Here is a 27,924-nt window from a genome sequence, read left to right on the forward strand (position 1 = left end):
TTATGGAGACATCTTAAATTTGCTAAGTTTGAGAAACATTAGTCTAAAGGACCCCGGAAATTAAGCTTCCATTGTGGAGGCTTCCTCACAGACTGAAGGAAAGTTCGGCTGTACTGCGAGTGTTCTTCCTTCTCGCTACATTTTTAAAATCCTCGAATAATCCACTGTTTCTAGATATCTGAATATTCGCTGAAGTAGAAAATCAGACTATAAATGAATAGATAAGCTCTCGGGCAAAACGCACACTTCACGATGAGACGGCGGGGAGAGAGAGAGAGAGAGAGAGAGAGAGAGAGAGAGAGAAGGGCGGGGGAACCACTGGAGGTCGTCAGAGGCCACTTTACAATCGGCAAGCTCCTTTCTGTCCGACTTTTTTCTGGAACTACAATTCCCAGAAGCACCAAGACATCTCGTCAGACACGCGTCCGCTGCTCGGATTGGCTGTAAAGCGGCAAGGGGCGGTGCCTAATTTCTCCCGCGCTCTCCTGTTTTGCCGCGGTCATGGCAAGCTTCGATCCCGGCTCTTTGCCTGACTTGCTGCGCCTTTATTATCGCCGCCTTTTCCCCTTCGGCCTTTACGGCCGTTGGCTCCGCTACGGCGACGGTGAGGAAGGGGCGAGGCGTTTCGGGACAACAGTGGGAGGGCGCGGAAAGCCGAGGAAGAAGCAAAGGAAAGGTCCGCAGGAAACTGCTCAGCCATGCGTGACTCTGAGCATGTGCAAAATTCGGCTCCTGAACGCTCCACTTCTGTAAGATTGGAAGGGAGGAGCTTTCCGGGTTGAGGTTTAGGTGGGTTAAGGGAGGTCAACACGCTTTTTATGGGATTTTACGGGAATGATAGGGACACGGGCATTGATGTTGGCGCAGCAGGCTAGTGGGTCTCTGAATGAGGGCATTTTGCAACAAGTGCTGACCAGATTTCTTTATATTGTGTTTAACTGCGTGCATGTGTTCAGTAATGCAAGAGGTGTTGGTAGCTTTTTTCCAAATCACTTAAATTGACTCATGAAGCAGGAACAAAGCATTCACCATAATTTGGAGGCAGTGTATCTTTGAGTACCAGGTACTGGTTACACTATACGAAGAAAGGAACCTCATTTAAGCTGGATTTTAGAGACAGAAAAACATTTTAGAACATATACTACAAAAGAATCAAATATGCGAGGAAACAAAGTTGGTTAGCAGCTGTAAAGCATTTTACAAGGATTTTTGTAATTTGGAAAAGTTATAAAGTTGGTTTGGAAACAATTCTGAAAGAGGAACCCAAACAATCTGGTGTCTCAGCTTAGTTTAAAGAATAGGTATGATCAATTGTCCTCTGCAATTCTTCCAGTTTGCATTCTTTGTCACTATGAACCAGGATATAGGGAATGATAGTATACAGAGACTTTTAGCAAAATGGGGGCTTGCTTTGAACAATAAAAAAGCTTGAGACATAAACATAGCTTATTTGACTTCCTTTGGTATAAGTAAGATTCTGTTATAATAGCCGGCACGACTTTGCAACTAACAACAACAAATATCAAGATATAACAGTTTTAGAATTCCCGAAGTGTCTGTTTCCCGATTTGGCCTATATCAAAGGACTGACCCGGAATAATAGATATATAGCATTTTTCAGAGCTTTCAATCTACATAATATGCATTGCCTATATTCTTGAAACAACCCTCTAAGGAAATTTTGATGTAGACAATCTAATAGTGACTTACCATCTCATGATGGTATTGAGATGTGAGGAAATTTTCTTATGTTCTACCATGAAACCAAGATAGGATTGTGTATTTTCCTTTTGTAGTATCAAAGAACTATTTTCAGCGACGGGAGTTCTCATTCACACTCCGTGATGATATCTATGTGCGGTATCAGTCTTTCAACACCCCACAGGAGTTGGAAAAAGAAATCCAAAAATTGTGTCCATATAAAATTGACATTGGAGCCGTGTATTCACACAAGGTATGGAATGAAATATTCTGATATGAAGAAGTCTTCCTCAGCCAGGTGCCTACAAAATCTGAAGTGCCTAAATGAATCTTAGCAAATCTGAAGGGTAACATTTAAGGAAGGCCACTGTTGCACAATAGGATTATTGAGGGTTTGTAACAGAATTGGAAGAGATCTTGGAGGTCTTCTAGTCCAGAGGTCCCCAACCTTTTGGGCACCAGGACCGGCTCCCACCAGAGAGTGCATGGTTTTATGTACTGCCTGCACCCCACGGATGGGGCTTTGCTTGTTTGTGTGGACCGGTTGCTGGCATGCCGCAGACTTTGGGTTGGGGGCCTTGTTCTAGTCCAACCCCCTGCTTAAGCAGGAGACCTTATACCATTCCAGAGAAATGGCTGCCCAATCTCTTCTCAAAAACCAGTAAGGGAGCACCCACAACTTCTGGAGACAAGCTATTCCACTAATTAATTATCACTGTCAGGAAATTTCTCCTTAGTTCTAGACTGGATCTTGAAAAGGTTCCATCTGTTACTTCTTGTCCTGCCCTCAGGTGCTTTGAAGAAAGTTTGACCCCCTTTTCTCTGTGAACAAATAGAAAGACTTTATTTATCCCTCAGATAACATCAGCATAGTTTTGAAACTATTGTGCACTGTATATACTCAGAATTTTAGATGCCAAAATACACCCAAGAAATTGGGTTTGGCTTACCTGCAGATGGTCTTATCCGTGAATATATATATGATATATATATTCAGCTTTTTAAAAATACCCATATATTCCATATACTCCCAGATAGGCCCCTGTGGATAAACAGATCCTCAAATTTTAAACATAAGTACCATGAAAAATGTGCGATTCCTACATAAATATATTACAATTATATACAGTGCTTTCCGATTTCTATGTTATATTCATGTATCATGTTAAAAACTGGTGTAGGAATGCTTCTGTTTTATTTTTGTTCTACTCTTTTGCTTCTTAGGGATTATTTTGAGATTTGGATGGATCAAGTACAAATCAGAAAATTAAAAACTATAATTAGTTCATCACATTAAACCACAGTTGTAATCAGTAGTCAGCAATAAACTGAGATTTATTTCCTTAAAATAAGCCGTTCAGCAAGCCCATGTGAAGATAATTCTAAACCAAGATAAACTACAAAATTAACTTTACAATTCTTGCCTTTTACTTGTAGATTGCATATTTACTTTGTATATTGTGCAGGTCAGAAGGAGGGCTGAGAAGATATCTATAGACCCAACATCCTGGACATAAACTGTTTAAATTCTTCCCCTCAGGTGGCGCTATAGGCCATTGCATGCCAAAACAACTAGACACAGGGACAGTTTTTCCCCCTGCCCAATGTCTATGTATATTTAAATACCCATGTAATATGGTTATAGTAGTATCACTTATTCTTTTTATCTTCTTTACTCTACCCACCCACCCATTATTGGAGGGATGATGGTAATGGTGATTCTATTGCTTTGCATGTACAATGAGAGCTTCTGCATCGGAGACAAATTCCTTGTGTTTCTAATCATAAATAAAATATCCTACTTTCTTTGTTGATGTTACAAATATGTTAAACCTATGGGGATTAACAGATGAAACCTGTCCTGGTATGTTACCTGAACATCCGTGTGTTTACTATTCACAAATAGTAAGAATTCACAGCTTCTGGAGGCAGGTTGTTCCACTTATTATTCTAACTGTCAGGAAATTTCTCCTTAGTTCTAGGTTGCTTCTCTCCTTGATTAGTTTCCATCTGTTGCTTCTTTTCCTGCCTTCAGACGCTTTGGAGAATAGCTTGACTCCCTCTTCTTTGTGGCACCCCTGAGATATTGGAACACTGCTATCATGTCACCCCTCACCCTTCTCTTCATTAAATTAGACATACCCAATTCCAGCAACCATTCTTTATATGTTTTAGCCTCCAGTTCCCTAATCATCTTTGTTGCTCTTCTCTGTATTCTTTCTAAAGTCTCAACATCTTTTTTTACATCATGGTGACCAAAACTGAATGCAGTATTCCAAGTGTGGCCTTACTAAGGCATTATAAAGTGGTATTAACACTTCACATCATCTTGATTCTTAATGCAGCCTAGCACTGTATTGGCTTTTTTGGCAGCTGCAACACACTACTGGCTGATATTTAGGTGATTGTCCATTAGGACTCTGAAATCCCTCTCACAGTTATTTTTTTCACATTGAATTTCATTTTATTAGATAGCATCTAATGTTCAAGTCTTCCAGATCCTTCTGTATCTCAAGCCTATCTTCTGGAGTGTTAGCTATTCCTGCCAGCTTGGTGTTGCTTGAAAATTTGATGAGTTCCCCATCAATCCCCTCATCCAAATCATTGATGAAGATGTTGAAGTGCACTAGGCGCAGAACAGAGCCCTGGGGCACCCTACTAGACACTTCCCTCCATATAGATGCAGTTCCATTGAGGACCACACACTGAGTATGGCCTGTCAACCAGCTATGAATCCATCTGGTGGTGATGCTGTCTAACCCACATTTTTCTACCTTATCAAGTAGTAGGTTGTGGTCTACTTTATCAAATGCCTTACTGAAGTCCAAGTAGCCTTGGTGGAGCAGTGGGCTAATGCCTCCTTAAGTAACACCAGCTGCCTGCAATTAGTGCAGGTTCGCATCCCACCAGGCCCAAGGTTGACTCAGCCTTCCATCCTTCCGAGGTAGGTAAAATGAGGACCCAGATTGTTGGGGGCAATTAAGCTGACTTTGTAATAATGCCGCTTGGGGGGTGTGTGAAAGCCCTAATAAGCAGGCATATACATAGAATGAAGGCTACTGCTAAGTTTGTAAAGCCGCCCTGAGTCTTCGGAGAAGGGCGGGATATAAATGGATTTTTTTTAAAAAAAAAGTAAATTATATCCACAACATTCCTCTGGTCGACTAATTTTGTCATCTGGTCAAAGAATGCAATAAGATTTATCTGGCATGATCTGTTTTTGACAAACCCATGTTGGCTTTTGGTAATGACTTTGTTTGCCTCTAGGTGTTCACTGCTTTGTTGCTTATCTTTTCCAGAATTTTCCCAAGTATTGAGGTCAGGCTGATAAGTTGGTAGTTTCCTGTATCCATTTTTTTCCCTTTTTTGAAGATGGGAACCATATCAGCTCTTTTCCAGTCCTCTGGTAGTTCCCCAATGCTCCAGGGTCTTTGAAAGATATAGTTCAGTGGTTCTGAGATCACATCTGCCAGTTCCTTGAGAACCTTGGGGTGTAATCCATCTGGTCCTGGTGATTTGAACTCGTCTGGACAGGTGCTCACTTACCATTTTCTTGCCTATCTTAACTTGTGTTTCCATTCTGTTTTTTATGGCACTGTTTTTGATAGATTGGGCTGTTTTTTCCCTTTGTGTAATTTATATATTAGGATACATAGAGAAAATAGGCATTGAATAGTGCTCTCATTCAGGTTTTATAATTATAAGAATTTAGAAAAGGCTTTGCAGCTATTATATATAATCTCAGAATATTTATCCTTATTATTCTCCTATGTCAGTTGGAGGGAACTGTTTCCTCAAACGACTGGTATCCTACTTTCTATTACAGCGAATGACTCTGGAAAACCTCTGTAGCCATTCCCGAATAGTACCTATCCAGACCTCAAGGCTTTCCTCTGAGATTTGCTGTTTGAGTGGCTGAAAATGACTTGACAGCATATCAGTGGTCAAGGATAATTTAACAACAACAAAAATGCAAAAGCCTAAAATGTTATGAAGGAATAAAATTTAGATTATAAATTATAGTATGATGCTAATACTTGAGCTTATTTTGGGTTGTTTGTTTCTTTGCAGCCTATCCAGCATAACACTGTCCACATGGGTGCTTTTCAAGCTCAGGAAAAGGAATTGGTGTTTGATATAGACCTGACAGATTATGATGATGTTAGGGAATGCTGCAGGTATCCTTATCTTTCTGTGATCGTTATTTGATGTTCATTAGCCAATTTGTAGCGGGCAAATATTATGCACAAAGAACATGATGTACTGTACTTGGATCTACAGACCTTTCAGATGGCCCTTCCTAGCAAAGTCTCTATTCCTCTGAGCTACAAAAAGTTTGGTTTTCTGAATAGTAGAATCCCTTGGGCCACAGTGTTATGAATACTTCTCAAAAGTAAACCCCACTGCACACAATGGACCTTATTTTCAAGCAAACACACAAGGAATTGTATCTGATTCCAAACTTTATGATTTATTATAATTTTATGTCAACAGGCAGGGAAGATTGCCAGGGGACAAGATAATAAAAACGCCTGCCTGTATTGCCAGTTGCCTTTGAGAATCTAGATCTTCCCATTCTGAACAAAGAGTTCTCATTCCCAGCTACGTTTAACTGTGTTTATTTTTAAAATCTCAAGGCAACAATTCTACCATACACTGTCCAAGATATTGGTGGGAAGGCATTCTGCTTTTCTGTCTTTTCAAAGCAACATGATTTAGTCAACATATGCAACTCAAACCAGTGCTTGGAATTCTCGCTGTATAAGTGCCTTATCAGTAAGTGTACCTAACAGTGTAGCACTAAATTACAGAGTGGTGCTACAAAGCCCATCCTTACCACTAGCCATACTGACAACCTGGAAGAGAATTCAAGATTGCACAGGTCAACTTAAAACCACAATTGAGCCCAAAATTTCCATTGCTAAACTGTCCTAGACTTTTGCCACAGCTGTTAAGTGAATCATTACAGTTATTAAATTAGTAACATGGTTGTTAAGGGAACCTGGCTTCCCTATTGACTGCTTATCAGAAGGTGGCAAAAGGTGATCACATGATTCCAGAACACTGCATCCATCATAAATATGAATCAGTTGCCAAGCATCTGAATTTTAATCAGTGATCATGAGGATGCTGCAACAGTTGTAAGTGTGAAAAACAGTCATAAGTCACTTTTTTCAGTGCCACTGTAACTTCGAATGGTCACTAAATGAATGGTTGTAAGTCAAGGATTACCTGTATTGACTATGATCACGTAAGTTCCTTTTATGATACAAGTAGGAATCATTTTGTCTTCTTCAGCTCTGCAGAGATCTGCTCCAAATGCTGGACTCTCATGACAATTGCCATCCACATTATAGACCGAGCCCTTGTGGGTAAGTGGCTGATAGCTATCTAATCCCTATGGCCAAGCTGTCCAGTCTAACCTTCTTCCTCTACCAAAGCTAGAACATGCCTGCCTTCGAGCAGCCTAGAAGTACTCAAAAAGTTCGCCATCACTGGCCTAGATGTATTTCAGAATTATGTGATTTCTTCAACCCTCTTGATTGCACAAAGTGCCTAGCCTAAGAAAAAGAGAATACATGTCTTTGTTTCAAGAAGTTCCCAACTATATGCAATAGGGCGGGCAAAATTATATCTAATTGGTAACAATTTTAAAATGTGTTCCATGTTGCAAGTCATAGAAAGGTAAAAGGTAAAGGATATGTATAGATGTTACGTTCTATAGTTCCCTTATGTGTTACAACAATGGATGACCTGGGTTGCCCCCAGGCATCCCTCCAAGACATGGTACCATCCAGGTGCAATTTTTAATATGGTAGGAAAATTGTTGACTGTACAGGGATAGTCATGTGAACTCTATTTCTTTGATTTATTATAAAATTATATCAAGGTTAATTTATTCCTAGCCTCCCACTCCTTGATCTTGGTCCTACACAGTTGGAGGAGAAACCTATAGGTTTGCATGCCCATTACACTTGAGAAAGAAAGAACCAGAGTCATGAATTGGCACAATATTCTTGGACAGTGGCTAATCTGGGTTTCCCTCATTTGGCACTTCGGGGAACTATAGTCATGCTGGCTTGAGATTATTGGAGCAGCAGTTCTAAGACTTCTGGAGTGCACTGGGTTGAGAAGAATTGACCTCATCTCTTGTTTGACAATAGGAAAGATAGCTCAGCCCATTTCTATTTTTAGTAGATATGTGCTAAGTAGTCTGGTTTGGCAGGTTACCTGAGTTTTCTTTGCAGTGCTCAGCTCAGTGCCTCAGTTCATGCATGTCTTAGCTCCCATCTGAAGCTCCTGCCTATTCTTGAGTAGAGCACCACACTTGGTGACTATGTGAACATGTCAGGATACATAGTTTGCTCTGCAAACAGTATTTCACTGCCACCTTCTGGGACTACTTTGTCTTCCCGAACTAGTCCCAGGATTTCCTGGTGGTAACCCATCTAAGGATGATTGAAGACCAGCTCTGCTTAGGTTTTCAAGACCAGCCAGAATCAGTCGGGCTGCTAGGTTTTTTATATTCAAGGTTTAATATAATCATTTTAATTGTTTTAACTTTTGTAATTGTAGTATTGTTTCTTTTAAAAAACCTTGTGAACCGCCCTGAGTCCTACGGGAGAAGGGCGGTATATAAGTCTAATAAACTAAACTAAACTATCTTTTAGAGCTGTGTGGTCTACTCTCATTGATTCTCTTCACATGTTTTACAGCAGAGAACAATAGTTTAGTTTAGTTTAGTTTAGTTTTATTTGATTTCTATACCGCCCTTCTCCCTAGGGACTCAGGGCGGTTCACAGGGCATATATAAATAGCGATACAAAAGTTAAAAGGAAATTAAACCAGTGCCCAGTTAAAAAACAACAATAATAAAGTACTAAAAAACACCAATTTAAAAACCCATATTCCCCCATCAGGCCAGACCAGCTAATTCAAATAAGTGGGTCTTCAGCCCGCGGCGGAAGGATCGGAGGTCAGGTGCCATCCGGAGCTCAACCGGCAGTTGGTTCCATAATGCCGGAGCGCCCACAGAGAAGGCCCTCCCCCTGGGGGCCACCAGTCGACATTCCCTGACCGGAGGCACCCTGAGGAGGCCCTCTCTGTGGGCACGTACTGGGCGGAGGGAAGTTGACGCCGGCAGCAGGTGGTCCCCGAGGTAACCCGGACCCATGCCATGTAAGGACTTAAAGATCATGACCAAGACCTTGAACCTCACCCGGAAGACAACTGGTAACCAATGCAGCTCGCGGAGCAAAGGTGTAACATGGGAGTACCGGGAAACTCCCAAGACAACTCTCGCGGCCGCATTCTGTACCAGTTGGAGCCTCCGAGTGGTCTTCAAGGGAAGCCCCATGTAGAGAGCATTACAGTAGTCAAGGCGAGAGGTCACGAGCGCATGAGTGACCGTACACAGGGTATCCCGGTCCAGATAGGGCCGCAACTGGCGCACTCTTTTAAATAGTCATATTTAGTGGTCTACCAGTCATCTTTTTACTGCTTCAACTTTAAAAAAAAATTGAAGCAGTTTATAATAAAACTAAAAAAAATTGAAACAGAAGATTAAAACATAGAGTAAAACACAGAAATGTACAGAATCAAATAAGCTATAAATAAATAGTAAACCGGCTACTAGCACTCCTATTCATTTTTCTTATTTGCATTGTTTTGAGTCAGAAATACAGCCTTTTGGCTGTAGCTGTAAACAAGCTGCTATTTTCTTTGATCTGCTGTCTGAAGCCATGACTTTAACTATAAGTAAGCCATAATGGAGTTCATACCACACATTCTACAATAAGTCATTGTTTACAAATTGCTATGGTTTGAGTGACAGATTGTACTGAACAAAATAAATGTAAAATTTTTATAGCTCAAAGTTTTATTTGTTTGTTTGTTTCCTTGGTAATCTAAACAGTGTATATTTTTGCTTCTGCCCTTGCAGAGGACTTTGGCATTCAGCATAGACTGTGGGTGTATTCAGGACGCAGAGGGGTCCATTGCTGGGTGTGTGATGATGCTGTCAGGAAGTGGTCTTCAACTCTCCGCTCTGCTGCAGTGGAATATCTCTCCCTAGTCAAGGTGTGTTCCTGTAGCCAGGGGAAATGGCCTCTTGGAACAGAGCACGGCTGCATTTTGCAATGGCAAATTTTAATAGCTGCACTGTTGATTTCCAACTGGCACCATTTTTTTGTCAGGGCAAGTAGAGTGGATGCTAGAAGTTACAGAACAGCAGATCCATCTCTTGTGCTCAGCTTACCTATCTGTCATTTACGCAGGGAAATAAGTAAACCTTCACATCAAAAGAGTAAGGGAATTGATCACCCATGAATACAGTCTTGGCAATAGGCTGTTATATCAGAGCCTGCATCTGGAAAGAGAAAAGACAGTAAATGGACGTGCTATTGATTTACTTACATTATATTTAATCCATTCTTCAACCATAAAGGTTCCTAGAATGGTTTATGGATCCATAAAATCTATGCGCTTCCCATTCTCTTTCAAATTGAGAAAATAGAGGGAAAGAAAACAAGAGAAGTAAATTCTTAATAAAATTCACAATATAATTATCTGCTGTAATACAGGCATGCATTGTTGGTATTTTTACCACAGCTGGTCGGAATGGAAATCATTCAAGGAAAGGTTTTCTCCTCTTTAATTGTTTAATGGGAGAAGCAGAGAATCAGTAAAGAGGGACTTCTGTGTTCTTTTGAAATCCTGGGCAAAAAAAAAGTCTATAGAGAATGTGAAGGAGCAGCAAGATTGTGAAACAGCTGCCCATGTGAGCACAGTTCCACAGGTCAGATGCTTGCCTACACAGCTATCACGTGAGCCTGTCGTTTTGTCCTTTGTGTGAGACATAGAGAAACAGTACATAATAAGCTAGGGCAGTGTGGCCTAGTTAGTTTTGTCCTAGCACAACATGAATGTACCCGCTCTAGTTTGAAAACTACTGATATAGTTTTACACAGGGCAATGTGTCACACACACACACACACACACACACACACACACACACGGCTTAGCACAATATATGAATAAGTTCAGTGTGTTCTCCATGTTCAGAAACCAATGAGGTTCTCTTCTGTTCTCTCCCATTCCCTGCATATGTTGTGTAGATTTCTCAGCACAGAATGCTCTTTGCTTAGCTCTTAGTGGTAACCCTTTAAATCAGAATCCCCCAACCTTTTGGGCACCAGGGACAGGTTCTGCGGGGAAAGATTTTTCCACGGACCAGAGTGGGGCACGGTTTCGTGTACTGCCTGCATGCAGCAGATGGGGCTTCACTCGTTTGCGCGCCCTGGTTGCTGGTATGCCACGGCCTGGTGCCAGTCCACGGACCGGGGATTGGGGACCTCTGCTTTAAATTAAAGCCAACTGTATGCCTTATCAGGTTGCCTAGATGTCCAGGAAGATGAGGTTTCAGTATTTTTAATAATAGGGTGAAAGAGGGCATTTTCTGCACTTGCACAAATCAGAAAAGATACACTTTTTAAATATTCTATCTTCCCTATCGCGTACAGGACTCCAGCAGATGCTTTTGGTACTATTCTTTCCCCCATTGCTCATTGTTAATGTAGCACCTTGGGCCGCCATTTCTTGATTTTCTTAGAGAAAAACAATGTGAATTAGTTCTGTATGTTCCCTTGGTTCAGAAATCAATTTCCAATACTAAGGAAATGCTTACTTCCTAGCTGAAAGTTTACCCTTAGCTTTTCCTTCAGGATAGTGTGACGGGTTTTTTTTAATGTTGATCCTGATGCTGAACTAAATGGTGCCGTGAGGGGCAATTGAAACATTGGGAAAAGAGACAAGTGAGGCAGAAAATTCAGCACAATGTCCCAGTTCTGGGACGTGTGGCCAGAAGTGCCATTAAGTGTCCAAAGGGGAGGAAAGCAGGCATAAACAGACTCTAACCTTGCTTTTCCTTGAACATTTCTAGGGTGGTGAAGGAACCATCAAGAAAGTAACCCTCTCAGATAACCACATTCATCCTTTCATCAGGTAAGTTAATGTAAATTTCAAGTTTTCAATAATGTGTGCAAGTGCCATGAAGTACTTGGTGCCCTCTGGTTTCCAATTAAAGTCTATCTAACAACACTTCAAATAGGGAGCCTCGAACTTTCCAAATATTGCCGAATTGCAATTTTTGCTTTGGGCAATAATACCTGGTACTGTTCAACAATACTGAGAGGCCATGGATGCCTCACTCCAAGCTAAAGCAGTTTTGAACTGAACTGAGAATCGTAGGATTTAAGGAAGTGTGGTCTAAGCAAAAGCTTAACATTATTTGGACTTGCATTGCATCAGATCAAATAAATACATATAAACAGAACACTGCATTGTGGTGGTATGAATCAGGATAGGTGCAATTCTTGATGTGGCTAAAGAGCAGACCACCTACTGAAGTGATCTGTTTCCAACTCAGCTGCCTTTTAGAAGAAGCATTGACAAAGCATAGTATAGAGCAGGGTAGGCTACCATCCCAAAGAAAAAGAAATGCAAGAAAGCAAAATGGCTGTCTGAGGAAGCTTTGCAAATAGCTGAGGACAGGAGGGAAGCGAAAGGCAAGGGAGAAAAAGAAAGATACACTCAATTGAATGCAGAATTCCAGAGAATAGCTAGAAGAGATAAGAATGCCTTCTTAAATGAACAGTGCAAAGAAATAGAAGAAAACAATAGAATAGGGAAGACCAGAGATCTCTTCAAGAAAATTGGAGAGATGAAGGGAACGTTTTATACAAAAATGGGCATGATAAAGGACCAAAATGGCAGGGACCTAACAGAGGCAGAAGAGATTAAGAGGTGGCAAAAGTACACAGAAGAACGATACAAGAACGAGCTTAACATCCCTGATAGCCACGATGAGGTGGCCACTGACCTCAAGCCAGACATCCTAGAATGTGAAGTGAAGTGGGCCTTAGGAAAGCTGAGCAACAACAAAGCTAGTGGAGGTGACAGTATTCCAGCTGAGCTATTCAAAATCTTAAAAGACAATGCAGTAAAACTGCTCACATCTACTTCGGCTTCATTGACTATGCTTTGATTGTGTGGATCACAACAAACTGGCAAGTTCTTAAAGAGATGGGAGTACTGGACCATCTTATTTGTCTCTTGAGAAACCTATATACGGGTCAAGAAGCAACAGTGAAAACTGGACACGGAACCACTGATTGGTTCAAAATGGGGAAAGGAGTCCAGCAAGGCTGTATACTGTCACCCTGCCTATTTAACTTATATGCAGAGCACATCATGAGAAAGGCAGGGCTAGATGAATCAAAAGTTGGAATTAAGATTGCCAGGAGAAATATCAACAATCTAAGATATGCAGATGATACCACTCTAGTGGCAGAAAGTGAAGGGGAACTAAAGAGCCTCTTCTTGCGGGTGAAGAAGGAGAGTGCAAAAGTTGGGTTGAAACTTAACATTAAGAAAAACAAGATCATGGCATCTGGCCCTCTCAATTCCTGGCAAATAGATGGGGAAGAAATGGAGGTAGTGACAGATTTTATTTTCCTGGGCTCCAAGATCACTGCAGACGGGGACTGCAGCCAAGAAATTAAAAGATGCTTGCTCCTGGGGAGGAAAGCCATGGCCAATCTAGACAGCACGCTAAAAAGCAGAGACATCACCCTGCCAACAAAAGTGTGTATAGTCAAGGCTATGGTCTTCCCAGTTGCAATGTATGGCTGTGAAAGGTGGACCATAAGAAAGGCTGAGTGCCAAAGAATTGAGTCCTTTGAACTATGGTGCTGGAGAAGACTCCTGCGAGTCCCTTGGACTGCAAGGCGATCAAACCGGTCAGTCCTAGAGGAGATCAACCCTGACTGCTCTTTAGAAGGCCAGATCCTGATGTTGAAACTCAAATAATTTGGCCACCTAATGAGAAGGAAGGACTCACTGGAGAAGAGCCTAATGCTGTTGTTACTACACCATATGGATAGTTTTTGTACCTCCGCCCTATATGCTGTCTCATCCCCACCTGTAATAAGACCCACCACAGTTGTATCATCTGTGAACTTGATTATCGCAGTGGATGGGTCAGATGATACACAATCATACATGTATAAAGAGTACAGGTAGGGGCTAAGCACACAGCCCTGTGGCGGACCGGTGCAAAGCTTCAGGGGGGCGAAGCAGTAGGTGTGAGCTTAAATGGACTCCAGAAGATGATAGAGGACAGGAAGGCCTGGAGGAACGTCGTCCATGGGGTCACGATGGGTTGGACATGACTTCGCAACTAACAACAACAGCCACCTTGGCTCTTTTATGACCCGTGGACTTCAACTCCCAGCTGGCTCAGGAATTCTGGGAGTTGAAATCCACGAGTCATAAAAGAGCCAAGGTTGCCTACCCCTGGTATAGAGTCTGAAGCTTTTAACCACAGATAAGCTTGTTGGCTATTGCCAAGGGTGACTTACTTAATACTATCCTGATGATAGCTCTGGTTTGAATGAGCAGGTTGATAAAGGTCTCTAGGCAGTGATACTAATGTGCTGATTAAAATCTTTCCTCTAATTCGCCCAATACTGACATGAAGAAACTAGCTTAGACTTAGAAACCCTTAGATGTGTACTTTGGATTCTCAGATGATATACACTGTTTAGCGCTTTTTACATTACTTTATTGCATATATACACAGGCCTTAAAAGAAGTGCTTAGCGTATTGGCAAAATCGGCAGAGTAAAGTTTTGTCCTTTCCGTGCCTTTTTGTCCTTATACTTGAAAGTGAGATCAATGTAGAATTTGGACTTGTTACTTTGCACACCACTGTAAATGGTAAAAAGCCTCCAGTTTCAAGCAGGAGCAAACTAAATGCTGATGAGGCAACTTCAGCAGAAGTTGTTTTATTTTTCTCTGCATGAGAAAGTAGCATCTGCCTGATGTTCTCTTATAAAATCTTAAACATTCGGGAACCATTTGTCTCTTTGATGCTTTCCTCTCTTCTTTTCCAGAGCATCACTGGATATAGTGACACGTTACTTCAAAGAATATGCTCTCGTTGGTCAGGACATACTTGAAAATAAAGAAAAATGGGAAAAAGTGTTAGCTTTGGTTCCAGAGAATATCCTTTGGGGACTGTCAAAGATGGACTTGACATTATACAAAAATAGGCAAAAAGCAGTTTTGTATGACTATATGGCCAGACTACTAATAAATAGTCAAGGCAATGTGTAAAACGGGTTTTCAAACTTGGTCCTTTTATGACTTGTGGACTTCAACTCCCAGAATTCCTCAGCCAGGCATGCTGGCTGAGGAATTTTGGGAGTTGAAGTCCACAAGTCATAAAAGGGCCAAGTTTGAGGACCCCTGGTTTAAAATATAATCCAGATATCTACAGAGTAGCATCTGGATTGTTGCAATATCCAGGAAGTAAAATTATTTCTAACAGAATGTAATAAACTCCCACTCCCTCAAAAAAACCCCTTATCAACACAGTTGGCCAAGGCGTCTTTAAGGCAGAAGCAAGTAAGCTTCTTGGACAACATCTTCCTTAAACATTTCCTTCACCCTCTGCCTTCTTCCTTCTAACAGACAATGCTCGGTTGCACTTGGTCTTTAGTTGTAACATTATTTCTAAGAGGCAGCAGAGAAGATTAAAATGGAGGGAGGATCTATATAGCAAGAAACCATCAGTGTTGGAAAACAGCATAGATGGCTTATTTGCAATAGGGTGGAGACCTGTTAAACTCCTGATGTTCAACTGCAACTCCCAGTAGTTGCAAGCTGGCATAACTAATGGTGAGAAATGCTGGGAATTGTATTTCAGCAATAACAGGAGGACTAATGGTTCTCTACTGATATCCTAAAAGGAATCAACTCCTAAGATACCTTTTCCCAAATTATTTGTGCCAGTAGAACAGGATGTTTAGATAGAAAGGGTCAAGAATAATTAGACCCTGCTGGTCTAATTTTCTTCCTGAAGAGAGTTTTTCCAGGAGGGCTCCTCCAAAATGGGAGATACATGCACAGGAAAAAGAAGTCCTGTTCTTCCCATCTTATTCTTCCATAGTGCACATGCAAGGTTTGTATATAATTTAAAGCATCAGTTCTAAGCAGACTTAATTGCAATGAAGTCCCATGAAGATTCATAGGAGGATCCAGATGCATCATGAGACCTGGTAAGCATGACTTTTGTTTAGCCAAACACTCAAGTTATCAGTGAGCAGCCTGTCATCTTAAAGTGGAGAAATAGTCTCCACATTTACAGAATGGTGATCTGCCTGAGGAAGCGTTTGCATATCCACTAGGGCAAGGGTAGGCAACCTCGTCTCTTTTATGACTCATGGACTTCAACTCCCAGAATTCCTAAGTCAGCATAGCTGACTCAGGAATTCTGGGACTTGAAGTCCATGAGTCATAAAAGAGCCGAGGTTCCCTACCCCTGCGTGACTAGGGGAATGTTGGAGATGAGCATTCAGAGGTAATACCTGAATGACAGCTGACATCCATCATTTTGTCCTGATAACTGACCATTGGAACAGAGTTTCTCAATGTTGACAATTCCAAGAGTTGAAATCCACACATATTAAAAAGTTGCCAAGGTTGAGATACACTGAATTGGAAAGAACTGATTTGGTCAGTGGGTCCATCTGACCTACTGTATACCAGGAATAGAAGATTGACATGCAAGTCTTTTTGAAAGAAGGCAAAGCTATTCCCCTTGGAGAGAGTACGAAAAGTTGGCTATTTTGCTTCAGAGCCTAACCTTGAAAGTCCTTAGCAATTCTGCCACCAGATCAAGATCATCTTCGTGCGGAATTCCGTAAAAAGCACAATTCAGAGCAGCGCTGGGAAGTTCTGGAAAAAAAGGTGAATTAAATAGTATATGCAAAATTAACACTGGGGATGGGACTTTGCTAATGGGTGAGACTCCCATTTTAAATTATAGTGCTGAAAAGGTCAATAACTCAAGACTGGGGAATGCTTTGCTATTTAAACTTGGATACTTCTGCCTTTTGAAGTTGCCCTGGATTTTGAGAGCACAAGGGCCTATGAAAATCAATAAATGGAGATAAAATGAGAGTCATTAAGACAGCGAGTTGACATATCCAGAATAAAACTACACTTTCTATTTTTAATATGCTGATTCTCCCTATTCTTTCTTCCACCATAAAAGGGTTTGTTTATATCTTATAGAAAATTGGGCATCTGAAGAAGGAGCTACAGTTATTCTGAAAGCCTTTTGGTTGCTGAATTACAAAAAAGCTCTAATGGATTGGAGAAGAGTTATAGGAAGTCAGGCAGCATATAAATTTGGTGGTTGATAATGTGTAAATATATAAAATGATGATGATATATGCAAAACCTAAAGTTCAGTCTCCAAACAGGGAGGAGAAAGACAGCCTTGAAATCCTAGAAAGGCAGGAAGCTGGTTTGCCTGGGCAATACAGGTAGTCCTCGACTTAACGACTGCAATTGAGCCCACAATTTATATTGCTAAGTGAAACATTTGTTAAGTGAGTTTTGCCCCATTTTACGACTTTTCTTGCCACATTAGTTAAGTGAATAACTGCAGTTGTTAAATTAGTAACACTGTTGTTAAGTGAATCTGGCTTCCCCATTGACTTTGCTTGTCAGAAGGTGGCAAAAGGGGATCATGTGACCCTGGGACACTGCAACTGTCATAAATATGAACCAGTTGTCAAGCATCCAAATGTAAATCGTGTGACCGTGGGGATGCTGCAAAGGTCATAAATGTGAAAAATGGTCATAAGTCACTTCTTACAGTGCTGTTGTAACTTCAAAAGATCACTAAATTAACTGTTGTAATTCAAGGACTACTTATACTGAGTTAGCTAGACCTGGGCATTGTCTTGACTTAGGCCAGTTTCTTTTGCATTAATCTTCTTCTCTTTCTTCTGAAGAAAATGGTACATGCTGAAAGGGAGATTATGCTGCAATACTGTTTTCCCCGCCTGGATATGAACGTTAGCAAAGGCATCAATCATTTGCTGAAGAGCCCTTTCAGCGTTCACCCAAAGACAGGTCAGTTGCTAAACAATGCTCGTGCATATTTCCTTTTGATGGAAATCCGACAAGGGCCTAAAATGGCAGGGAATGTTGAAGGTGGAGGTGGAAACACAGGGAATTCATTTCAACCCTGGAGATCACTGTTTGGTCTCAGCCACTTGCTATCTCTCAGCCTGGCTTACTTTCATGCTTTTTGGAAGATAAAATAAGGTAATGCTGCATATGCAAAATTGAGCATAGAGAACAGGGAGTATTTAAGCATTGTTAGTAGCAACATACTGCTTTGTCTAACGTGCCAGTTATTCCTTCTGCTGCTTCTGAAATGTACATTTCCCTGTTAAGTGTTTTCAGCTAAGAGCAGTTGGAAGAAGAAATAATGCTAAAATCAAATGTTGTTTGATGACTAAAGGGGTCATTTTTGGGGGGGAGGGTGCTGCATATAATGATGAGATAAAATGATAACTATAGAAATGGGCATGTGGTCTTTGTGGAGTTTGTGAGTTTTAATCAATATAAAGCAATATTTTAAATTGAAAATCCTTAAATAGGTTCTATATTAGTATGTCATCTTAGGAAGAACAACCAGGATCCAAGGGCCAAACAACTGATGTTTTGACTCTTCTATGTTAAGAAATTAAATCATGAAGTTGCTGTTTTGAGTTTCCCAGTATGCTCAGAATGGTGCTTTAGCGTATGCTTTGAGTATAGGACAATACAGGTAGTCAACTTACGACCATAATTGACCCCAAGTTTATGTTACTAAGTGAGACATTTATTAAGTAAGTTTGCCCCATTTTACATCTTTTCTTGCCACAGTTGTTAAGTGAATCATGGCAGTTATTAAGTTAGTAATTAGAATCTGGCTCCTCCATTGACTTTGCTTATCAGAAGGTCACAAAAGATAATCACATGACCCCAGGATACTGCAACTGTCATAAATATGAGTCAATTGCCAAGGGTCTGAATTTTGATCACATAACCATGAGAATGCTGCAATAGTTGTGTGAAAAATAGACCTTTCCAAGGTCTGGAGAACTTCCATGTGGACATTTAGCCAGTTCATGGAATTGTTCAGAAATATAATCCCTTGCTGCATGCTTTTGCTCTTCCACTAGTAGTCTTTAAAACAGGGATCCCCAACCCCTGGGCTGCGGTCCATTACTGGGCCTTGAGCTCTTTGGAACCAGGCCATGCAAGTGGCGGGTGAGCACATGTACATGGGTGCTTGTCCCCACTTGTGCAAGCACATGGGGACTTCATTTCTGCATCGGCTTATGTGTGTGCCCACCACCCCTCATGCAAATTGAGCTGTGTATGTGCGTGCTTGCTCACCACTCGCATGGAACCATCTCCCTTCCCCCCTCCCCCACCGGCCAGTGCACAAAGCCAAAAGGTTGGAGAACTCTGCTTTTATAGGAAGTTGTTGCTTTTGACCTCTTTCAGGACGCATTTCAGTTCCAATTGACCTGAAGAAATTGGATGACTTTGATCCATTTGCTGTCCCCACTATAAGGTATGGCTCATCTCTTTGGGATCTATGACAAACTTGCATGTAGAAGGTGTGGGAATGATATAGTGCCTAGGTTCACTCAACACATTAGGCTATGGTTCTTTATCCACTTTGCTGCATAATCAACAATTGGTTGGATTAAACATCATAGTGCCTACATTCACTCAGTGGCTCAAGCAAAAGAGAATGCATGGTATCACTTAATATGATAGGTATACCCAGTCAGTCTCTTCAAACATAAATCAGGAGTGGATTGATCGATTCCACTGCATAAATTGTAAATTTACTGGATACAAGCTCACAGTGAAATGATCATGGTCAATATAGGTTGGCCAAATTCTGTGGGATTTCCAATGTTTTTGTTCTATTTGTTAGCCAACTCTGTCATGAGCTGGACATGATTGGGAAAGATGAAGGGAATGGAAAGGAAACTGAAGGTCTGCTGGAAAGCTCTCGTAAAAGCCGAGGTGAGTGCTGTCATAGATCAGGATAAATAATTAGCCAATTCTGTTGTCACTGGGAATGTATCATTTCCTTGATACATAGGTAGATAGGAACAGATTGAAATGCTGCATTGGTAGCACTAAATTCTTCAATTATGCATAATTTGTCTTATTTTATAGTCCTGTATCAGGATTGTATCTCATTGGAACTATGATTTCCCTCTCTCGGGGTAAGTAGCAAATCAAACCAACTTTATAAATGCACCAAGTCTACTTCGGGGTTAATGCCTTTCCTTCCTTCTGCCCCAATGCTATCATTTGGTGACTAGCTATTGAATATCAGTACTGCAAAGAAGAGGAGCATTGTAGTTGTTTTCTCTCCTGTGTATGTTGAATTGAAAGGGAAGGGAGGGAGGAAGGAGGGAAGGGACAAAGTGAGGGAAGGAAGGAAGGAAAGAAGAAAGGTAGGGACAATGGGAGAGAGGGAGGGAAGGAAGGCACCCACCCCAGTCCCACCCCCTCCACCAGAGACCCACGGATTTTCACACACACACACACACACACACACACACACACAGGCACCCCGCAACCTGGATGATGAGCTGGCCATGCCCCCCACCCCACCCCAGCCATTGACTTCACTTGTCAAAAAGTTGCAAAAGTTGATCACATGACCCTGGGACACAGAACGTCATAAGTATAAATCAGTTGCCAAGCATCCAAATGTAAATTACATGACCCTGGGGATGCTGCAACAGTCATAAGTGTGAAAAATGGTCATAAGTCACTTTTTTCAGAGCCATTGTAACTTCGAACAGTCACTAAACGAACTTGAGTTGAGGACTACCTGTACTTCATCACTTTTTTTTGTCATCAAGTTTTTGACACCTTGCTAGGCAACTGGTGGTACTCGGATGTTGCCATATCCTAAAAGTGGTACAGTAGGTGAAAAGGTTGAAAAGCCCTGCTTTAGATCGTCAATATTTGTGTCAGCATTCTCTAGTTTTCCTTCTGTTTTCTGGGTTGGTGGTTCCTTGTGGTTGTTTTCTGAGTTTGTTGATTTAGATTAGAAAATTGTTCTTTTATCTCTATGTCAGGGCTTTTCAACCTTTTCACCCATTGTACCACTTTTAGGATATGGCAACATCCGAGTACCACCAGTCGCCTAGCAAGGTGTCAAAAACCAGTCGCCTAGCAAGTTGACCATTTTTCACACTTATGACTGTTGCAGCATTCCCAGGGTCATGTGATTTACATTCGGATGCTTGGCAACTGATTCATACTTATGGTGTTCTGTGTCCCAGGGTCATGTGATCAACTTTTGCAACTTTTTGACAAGCGAAGTCAATGGCTCTGGGGGCATGGCCAGCTCATCACTCAGGTTGCAGGGTGCCTGTGGGAGGGGAAAATCCATGGGTCTCTGGTGGAGGAGGGTGAATGGGATGGGTGCCTTCCTTCTCTCCCATTGTCCCTACTTTTCTTCTTTCCTTCCCTCCCTCTTTGTCCCTTCCTTCCTCTCTTCCTTCTTTCTTTCCTTTCTTCCCTCTTGGTCCCTTCCCTCCCTTTCTCCCATTGTCCCTACCTTTCTTCTTTCCTTCCTTCCTTCCCTCCCTCTTTGTCCCTTCCTTTCCTTCCTTCCTTCCCTCTTTGTCCCTTCCTTCCCTCCCTCTCTCCCACTGTCCCTATCTTCTTTCATTCCCTCCCTCTTTGCCCCTCCTTTCCTTCTTTCCTTCCTTCCCTTTTTGTCCCTTCCTTCCTTCCCTCCCTCTCTCCCATTGTCCCTCCAGCTGGTCATCGTGGAGATGGCAAAGGGTTAAATGCTGCAAAACAGTGGAGGGGGGGAATCAGGCGGGCACGTTTTTCCCTCCACACCCATGTTCTGATGGCTTCGCCTGGCACGCATCAGCAAAACAAACGGCCTCAATACTGCTGCTGCGTGATGAGTCCTCCGGGAGGGTGTGTGCTGTTTGGCCGCTTTGCTTTCCCTTCTGTAAAGTTGGGCACCTCAGGAAGAGGGGGAAAAGTCTTGACCCCCGGGAGGCAATGTGAGGGGTATTGCAAGGTTGCGGGGGGAGGAGGAAAAGAAGATGGAAGAGAGTGAGGCTGCAACAGAGAGAGAGAGAGAAGGGGGGAAAGAAGGAGGGGCCGGTTGCGATGTTGGCACTCAGGGCCGCAACACGAGCGGTCTCAAACCCCTACCTGCCGAGGGAGTGGATGGCTCTGTCCCCATCAGGTGCTTACTTGTGAAGTAAGAAGGGGGGGAAGGGCGACACGGATCCCGCTGGCCCGGTTGCTGCACAGTGAGTCCCTGGGGAGGGTGGGGCCTCGCTCTGCGCCTGCACTATGCGCGCCCTCGGTAGGGTTCCTGCAGGACACCACCAAGCAGCATGTTTTCCATATGTTTCTTCTACAAGAAAATAATTCCACAATACAGTTGTGAAAGTCAATATTTATGTTCAAAATTCAGACAGGCCAAATTTAGAATATTTTATTATCTCTGCCACCCAGATAAGCAGCCCCCAAGCCTGTTCCTTTTTTCTCAGCTGAGTAGTAAAAGCTTCCAAGGCCAGCCAAAGTCTTATCTTATTCTGGGCTTCAAGCCAGGTTTCTTTTAGGCATAAATAAGTTGTAGTGCCATAATTCACCACTAGATGTCATCAACACTGCTTTTCAGTTTTTAGATCCAGAACTTATATTGTAAACTTTTCAAGTCTTTTTCTTTTTTTTAAAAAAGGTCTTAAAAACACTTTTAGTCCCCAAATTTTCAAGCTGTATGTATATATTTATTCCAAATAGGTCTTATGGGTTTCGCCATTTTCCCCAAGTAATTAATTTGCCACTTTTCTTTTCTGAGGGAATGGGGTGGAAATTCCCTTCCCCTCTTTCATCAGGGGGGGAGTGCTTTGGGCAGATATTCAGGAAGAGGTCTTAAAATCATAAAGGATCAGGTCTCACCCAGTTTCATCCATGTTGCTGTAAAGTTGCTTGGTAGTGCTTGTTGACTTCCATTGTCAGCAGCTTCGGACTGGCTACACGAATGCAGCCAGTCTTTCCCCTGCTTTGGAGGGCTTCCTTGGATCAAACGGGAGAGCTGCCACCACCCCCTGCAATCAGCAAGAGTCCCCTCCTTGCTTGCCGCCACTACAGGGCGACTTTCAACCCTTTTCAGGGTCCCCCAGCAGGGCAAAACCAAATGTGAAAGACAGCCCCCTCTTTTTGCCTCTGTATCGCCGCGACGTCAAAACTGGAAGTGTCAATTTTAGTGTATTTGCATTACAAATGTCAGCATTTTTTTAAAGTCCGGTTACCTTTTGGAAAAGCACTTTTGGGACATCTTTTGTAAGAGATTTGCTTTTCTGGGAAGTGTGTAAAGGGTATAGACATTTGATGAAGGCTACCCCATTTGTTGTAAAAAATAAATAATAGTAATAAGCAGCATAGCAAGACAAATGGTTTACTGAGACGTAACAGATAAGTTTTCTGAAATGTTTACAAATAGAAAAATGCAACATAATCAGAATTAAATCTGGCATGTCCTTGGGGTCAAATCAGGAATGCATAAAGGATCTGACCTGGAAGTGAAGTTTTAGGGTTTTTTTGTACTGATTGGAGCAAATGGACACTTGAGAGCCAAACTTAATTCCTTGTGTCTGCTTAAATAGTTGTGATTTTAAAATTTGAAAATAAAATGAGTTTTTTTCTCCTCCCTTTTTTAACAGATTATAAGAAAACCAGTTTAGCTCCATATGTGAAAGTCTTTGAACAATTCTTGGAAGAAATGGAGAAATCTTACAAAGGACAACGTTTGAAAGATAGCGGTAAGGGCTTGTTTCAGAAGGATGCCAACTTCAACCCCTCCACCCCCACTCCCAATTGTTTCAGTGACACCACTCATGATGGTGACATGGGAAGCAACATAAATTGATACAAAAAATAAAGTGTTTTTTCTCTTTGTTCTTGGCTATTACTAACAGAGAGATAAGTTAAATTTATACATTTATTAAATATGAAGTAGCTTTTTTGAACTTGGCATTGTACTTTGTAAATGGTAGGATGTGGGAATGAGGCAACTGACTTCTTTAATGAAACAGTTAAGCAACCTAGGACTTACTTCAGGCTGTGAGCTAGGTAGCTCGTTAGCAATATCAGGCAACATTGTATTATGTATTACAGACCAAGGATGTCGATTTGAAGTTACTTGGGATAGAAACTCTTAGCTTGTGGATGCATGACATTGAATCACAAAAGTCAATTCTGTGGCTGTGTGGGTTGCATAAATTATATGATCAGTTTATGATTCAGTGTTATCATGTGAGCCCAGAACATTTGGATAATTAAATAAATCATCAAGAGAGGGCAGCTGTACAATTCCAGGAGAGGGTGGGTCTGTTTTAAAGAGTTGCAAACAGGCTATATTTGCAATCCCGTACCACACTAGCACATTTTTTTGGAATTTAATCCAAATTATTGCACAGTAATTTTGGCTTCACGTGACAAGTACTTTCATCTAAATACCCTGATTGCCACTTATTGCCTATTGTGAGGAAATTTTAGACATCTCCAAATCATTTGTGTTTTCAAATTTAAAAAAGAAAACCTTTGCAGAATATACCTCCCCCTCTCCACTACCTTCAACATTAACTACAGGTAGTCCTTGACTTACAACATTTCATTTAGTGATGTTCAAGGTTACAACAACACTGCAAAAAGTGACCTATGACCATTTTTCACAGTTACGATCTTTGCAGCATCCCCATGTTCACATAGTCAAAATTCAGACGCTTGGCAAGTGTCCCGAGGTCATGTGATCCCCTTTTGCGATCTCCTGACAAGCAAAGTCAATGGGGAAGCCAGATTCACTTAACAACCAGGTTACTAACTTATCAGTTGCTGTGATTCACTTAACAACTGAGGCAAGAAAGGTCATAAAATGGGTCAAAACTCACTTAACAACAGAAATTTTGGGTTCAATTTTGGTTGTAAGTTGAGGACTACCTGTATCTGCAAAAGCCTTTCCAGGTATGCTGGAGTACAATTCCTATAACCACTTGTACACCCATGCAGAAAAAAAATTGTAGTTAACGGCTCTGCAGTTTGGAGGTAGTTGATATAATTTGTTGTATAACATGTTAAGTATCTTCACAATGTGTCTTAATTGTATTTAAAATTATCTTTCCTTTTTTTCTTAAAGACATGCAGATGGATTTCTGAAGTTTTGAAGACACAGTGCATTGTCACAGGGCAGTTTCCTGTGGTGAGATAATTGTAGACCTCTTGACTGTTGCTAGATTTGTGCACAAACCAGCCATTTACAGACACAGTCAAAACACACTTTTCTTGCTGATGAGGTAATAAAAGTGCTAATAAGCCATTCAGGTTCCAACAGCTGAACACAACATAAAATAAATATTTGGTTTTGCATAACATGGGAGTGTAATCAGTGGGGTACACATGTCAAACAGGAAACAATAGGGGTTTATATTATGAATACTGTAACATACACATATATGCTTTATTTAGTTCAGGTAATCCTCGACTTACAATGGGAGTTGGAACCAGAATTTTCATTGCTAAGCAATGCAGTTATAAAGTGCAGCAGCATCGCTTAGCAACAGCGATCCCTGCAGTCTCATTTACCATTGTTAACTAAATCCCACGGTCATTAAGTGAGGCAACTTCCTGCCCACTTCCCATAACAAAAGTAAATGGAAAAGCCAGTAGGAAGTTGCAAGTCCCAGGCAGGCAGGTAAGTGGCTGCTGCTGGGGGGGGGGGAGTGCATAGATAGGAGAGGCTTACCCAAGTGACTTGTGACCTTCCCTGCTGGTTTCCCCACTGACTTTCTGGGGAAACCGGCAGGAAAGATTGTAAATGGATTGCAACTAATCGTAAGTGCAAACCTATTGCCAAGTGCCCAAATTATGGTCACATTACAGCAGGAATCCTGGGATGTCTGGAATTCTGACAACTGGTCATAACACCATTATAACTTCAAACAGTCATGAATGAATGGTCATTTGCCAAAGATAGCCTGTAGATCTGTTTTTTACCCTCTAGTACAGACATGTCAAACTCGTGATGTCGCGAGACGTATCAGGACTGTTTTGCCATTGCCGGCAATGGGGTGGGCGTAGCTTCCGGATGACGCATCTGGCCCATGGGCCAGCAGTTTGACACCCCTACACTAGTACCTCACTGAAAAGCTAAAGCAGCCCACTTTTAGATGGATTTTACCTCAATGCTATATAAAACTGTCAGGGATTTCTAAAATCAAAACACCAGTATTGCAAACTATAGCTTTCAGATGACATCATCCTTGTTGAAATTCGTTGAATCATAAAATTGTATATATACTACAGAAAAAGAACTGGAGGTCCACATGCAGATAAATGCTGTCAGTAGCAATCTTTGCTGAGCTAATGCACAACCATGTTACAGTAAAATATCTATCCATAATTTAAAATCAGGTAAAAAACAAGAGTAAAATGCAGTCATCCAATGCATAAAAGTCAGGCTTTTCAGCTCCATTTTCTTCTAATAAAGCAGTCTTTCCTAATGTAGCAGAGATAGTTGTTCTGTAGTTTCTGTAATCTCTTAACCAGATGAAAATTGGCCTAACCTCCAGAGTGGTCCCTTCTCTGTTAAAAAAGGCTGCTGTAAAAGTTGGTTCTATTGAGGCAGGCCATAAAGAGAGATACAAAGAATACATAAAAATGCTGCATGACATAAAAGTGAGGTAGGACATAAAAGTGAGGCATAAAGAAAATGTGTATATTGGAAGAAGAACAAGGAAATAGAAGATGCCAAACCACAAGTTCAACTGTTGGTCACACCTCGTAGGCCCGCACAGAGTTCAGTTACAGCTAACCACATATGTCTCACTTGTAGCTAACCACAAACATGGTGCCAGAAACTTAGATGCTTAGCAAGACACCTATGATCTTTGCCACAGGTCAAAGGTTGCAAGACATTTAGCTATAATTTAGCATCACTAAGGGGGGGCTAGGGATGAGCTAGAAGGGGCCTAGAACTCATGTAACCAATCAGAGCTCATAAGTTACATTTCCGTGTTTTGCTACTTTTGGAGACTGTACTTGCTTTTCCCTGAAAACATGTTCAGACATTGATACTGCTTTCTGTTCTGAACCTTTTGCGCAAAATAAAACAAACTTCTTGTGATTCTGGGGTCTGAATTTCTTGATTCTGCAACACTATAAATTGGTAAAAACTGTGTGCCTGTGTTACATTCTTAACTTCCTTTTCTTTCAACTTACTTTGTTTAGTCTGCTTTGTTTTCTTTTATACTTAAGCACCAAATCTTACCTTTCAAGTTTTATTAATTTTTTAATATTTACATTCAAATATTTGTGAAGCAATACGGTGGTTGGGTAGTCAAAACTAAACAGTATCAAATTATTTGTAAATAGCTCAGGGTACATCAACAAGGATTCCCTCTCTGATTCCCTTAGTTATAACATAGTCAAATTAATCAAATTAATACATTTCTAATTGTGACCTAGTCAATTGAAATAATTTTCAATATATTTTCACTAATATATATCAATATCCTGCTTTTAGGTTTTACCTAATTGCAATAAAATAATCTATGGTAGCCTATGATAAATGGAAGAAAGCTTACTATTTGGGTAACCCACATTTCCCTATTTCAATAAAGAGTAATTATCCTGTCTACAAAACTTACATTGTTCATTTCAAAACATTCTTATTTTTTACCAGTAATGTCTATTAACTATTCACCAATTATAGCAAAATATATTATACCTTTCCAAACTCTATAATATACATCGATTCTAATAAGCAACTTCCCTTTAAAAGTTAAATACAAGATGAGTTTCTGTCTATATCATTACAACTAATATATTCAATATGTCATCTTAACCATTCATCAATTGTTAAAATACTATCTTTAGTTATATCATTCCAGATTCTATAATATAGTTCAGAGTTATATTCTAGAACAGGGGTGTCAAACTCAATTTCATTGAGGGCCACATCAGCATTGCGGTTGCCCTCAGGGGGCCGGGTGGGTATGGCCAGGGTGGGCGTGGCCTACTGGGTAGGCGTGGATAGAGTGCGTATGGCTTACTGGGTGGGCGTGGCCAGCTCTACATCATTTGCATCAAGGGTGCCTATGGGGGCCCAGGCAGGAGTGGGACAAATCTGAGGGTCTCTGGCAGAAGGAGGGTCTCTGGGCCAGGGCCAAGGAACTGGGGGCCATTCCCTCACTGTTTCCAGGATGGCTTCGCGGGCCGCATGAAACCTCTTCGCGGGCCGGATCC

At 41.3% G+C, this 27,924-nt stretch overlaps 1 protein-coding gene across 1 annotated transcript; it reads left to right on the forward strand.

Moving 5' to 3' along the window:
- Positions 1-501: 501 nt before the first annotated feature.
- PRIM1 (DNA primase subunit 1) lies at positions 502-26,757 on the forward strand (the record flags this gene model as incomplete). Its single annotated transcript, XM_083356661.1, has 13 exons — positions 502-604; positions 1,797-1,954; positions 5,773-5,879; positions 7,000-7,073; positions 9,644-9,780; positions 11,642-11,703; positions 14,655-14,767; positions 16,439-16,512; positions 17,568-17,688; positions 19,117-19,186; positions 19,559-19,650; positions 23,346-23,444; positions 24,818-26,757. The coding sequence occupies 13 exons, from the start codon at positions 502-504 to the stop codon at positions 24,835-24,837; spliced, it is 1,230 nt and encodes a 409-aa protein (XP_083212787.1). The 3' UTR covers positions 24,838-26,757.
- Between the last annotated feature and the right edge of the window lie 1,167 nt (positions 26,758-27,924).

Source organism: Vipera ursinii (assembly GCF_947247035.1).
Source record: "Vipera ursinii genome assembly, chromosome: 2".
NCBI lineage: Eukaryota > Metazoa > Chordata > Lepidosauria > Squamata > Viperidae > Vipera > Vipera ursinii.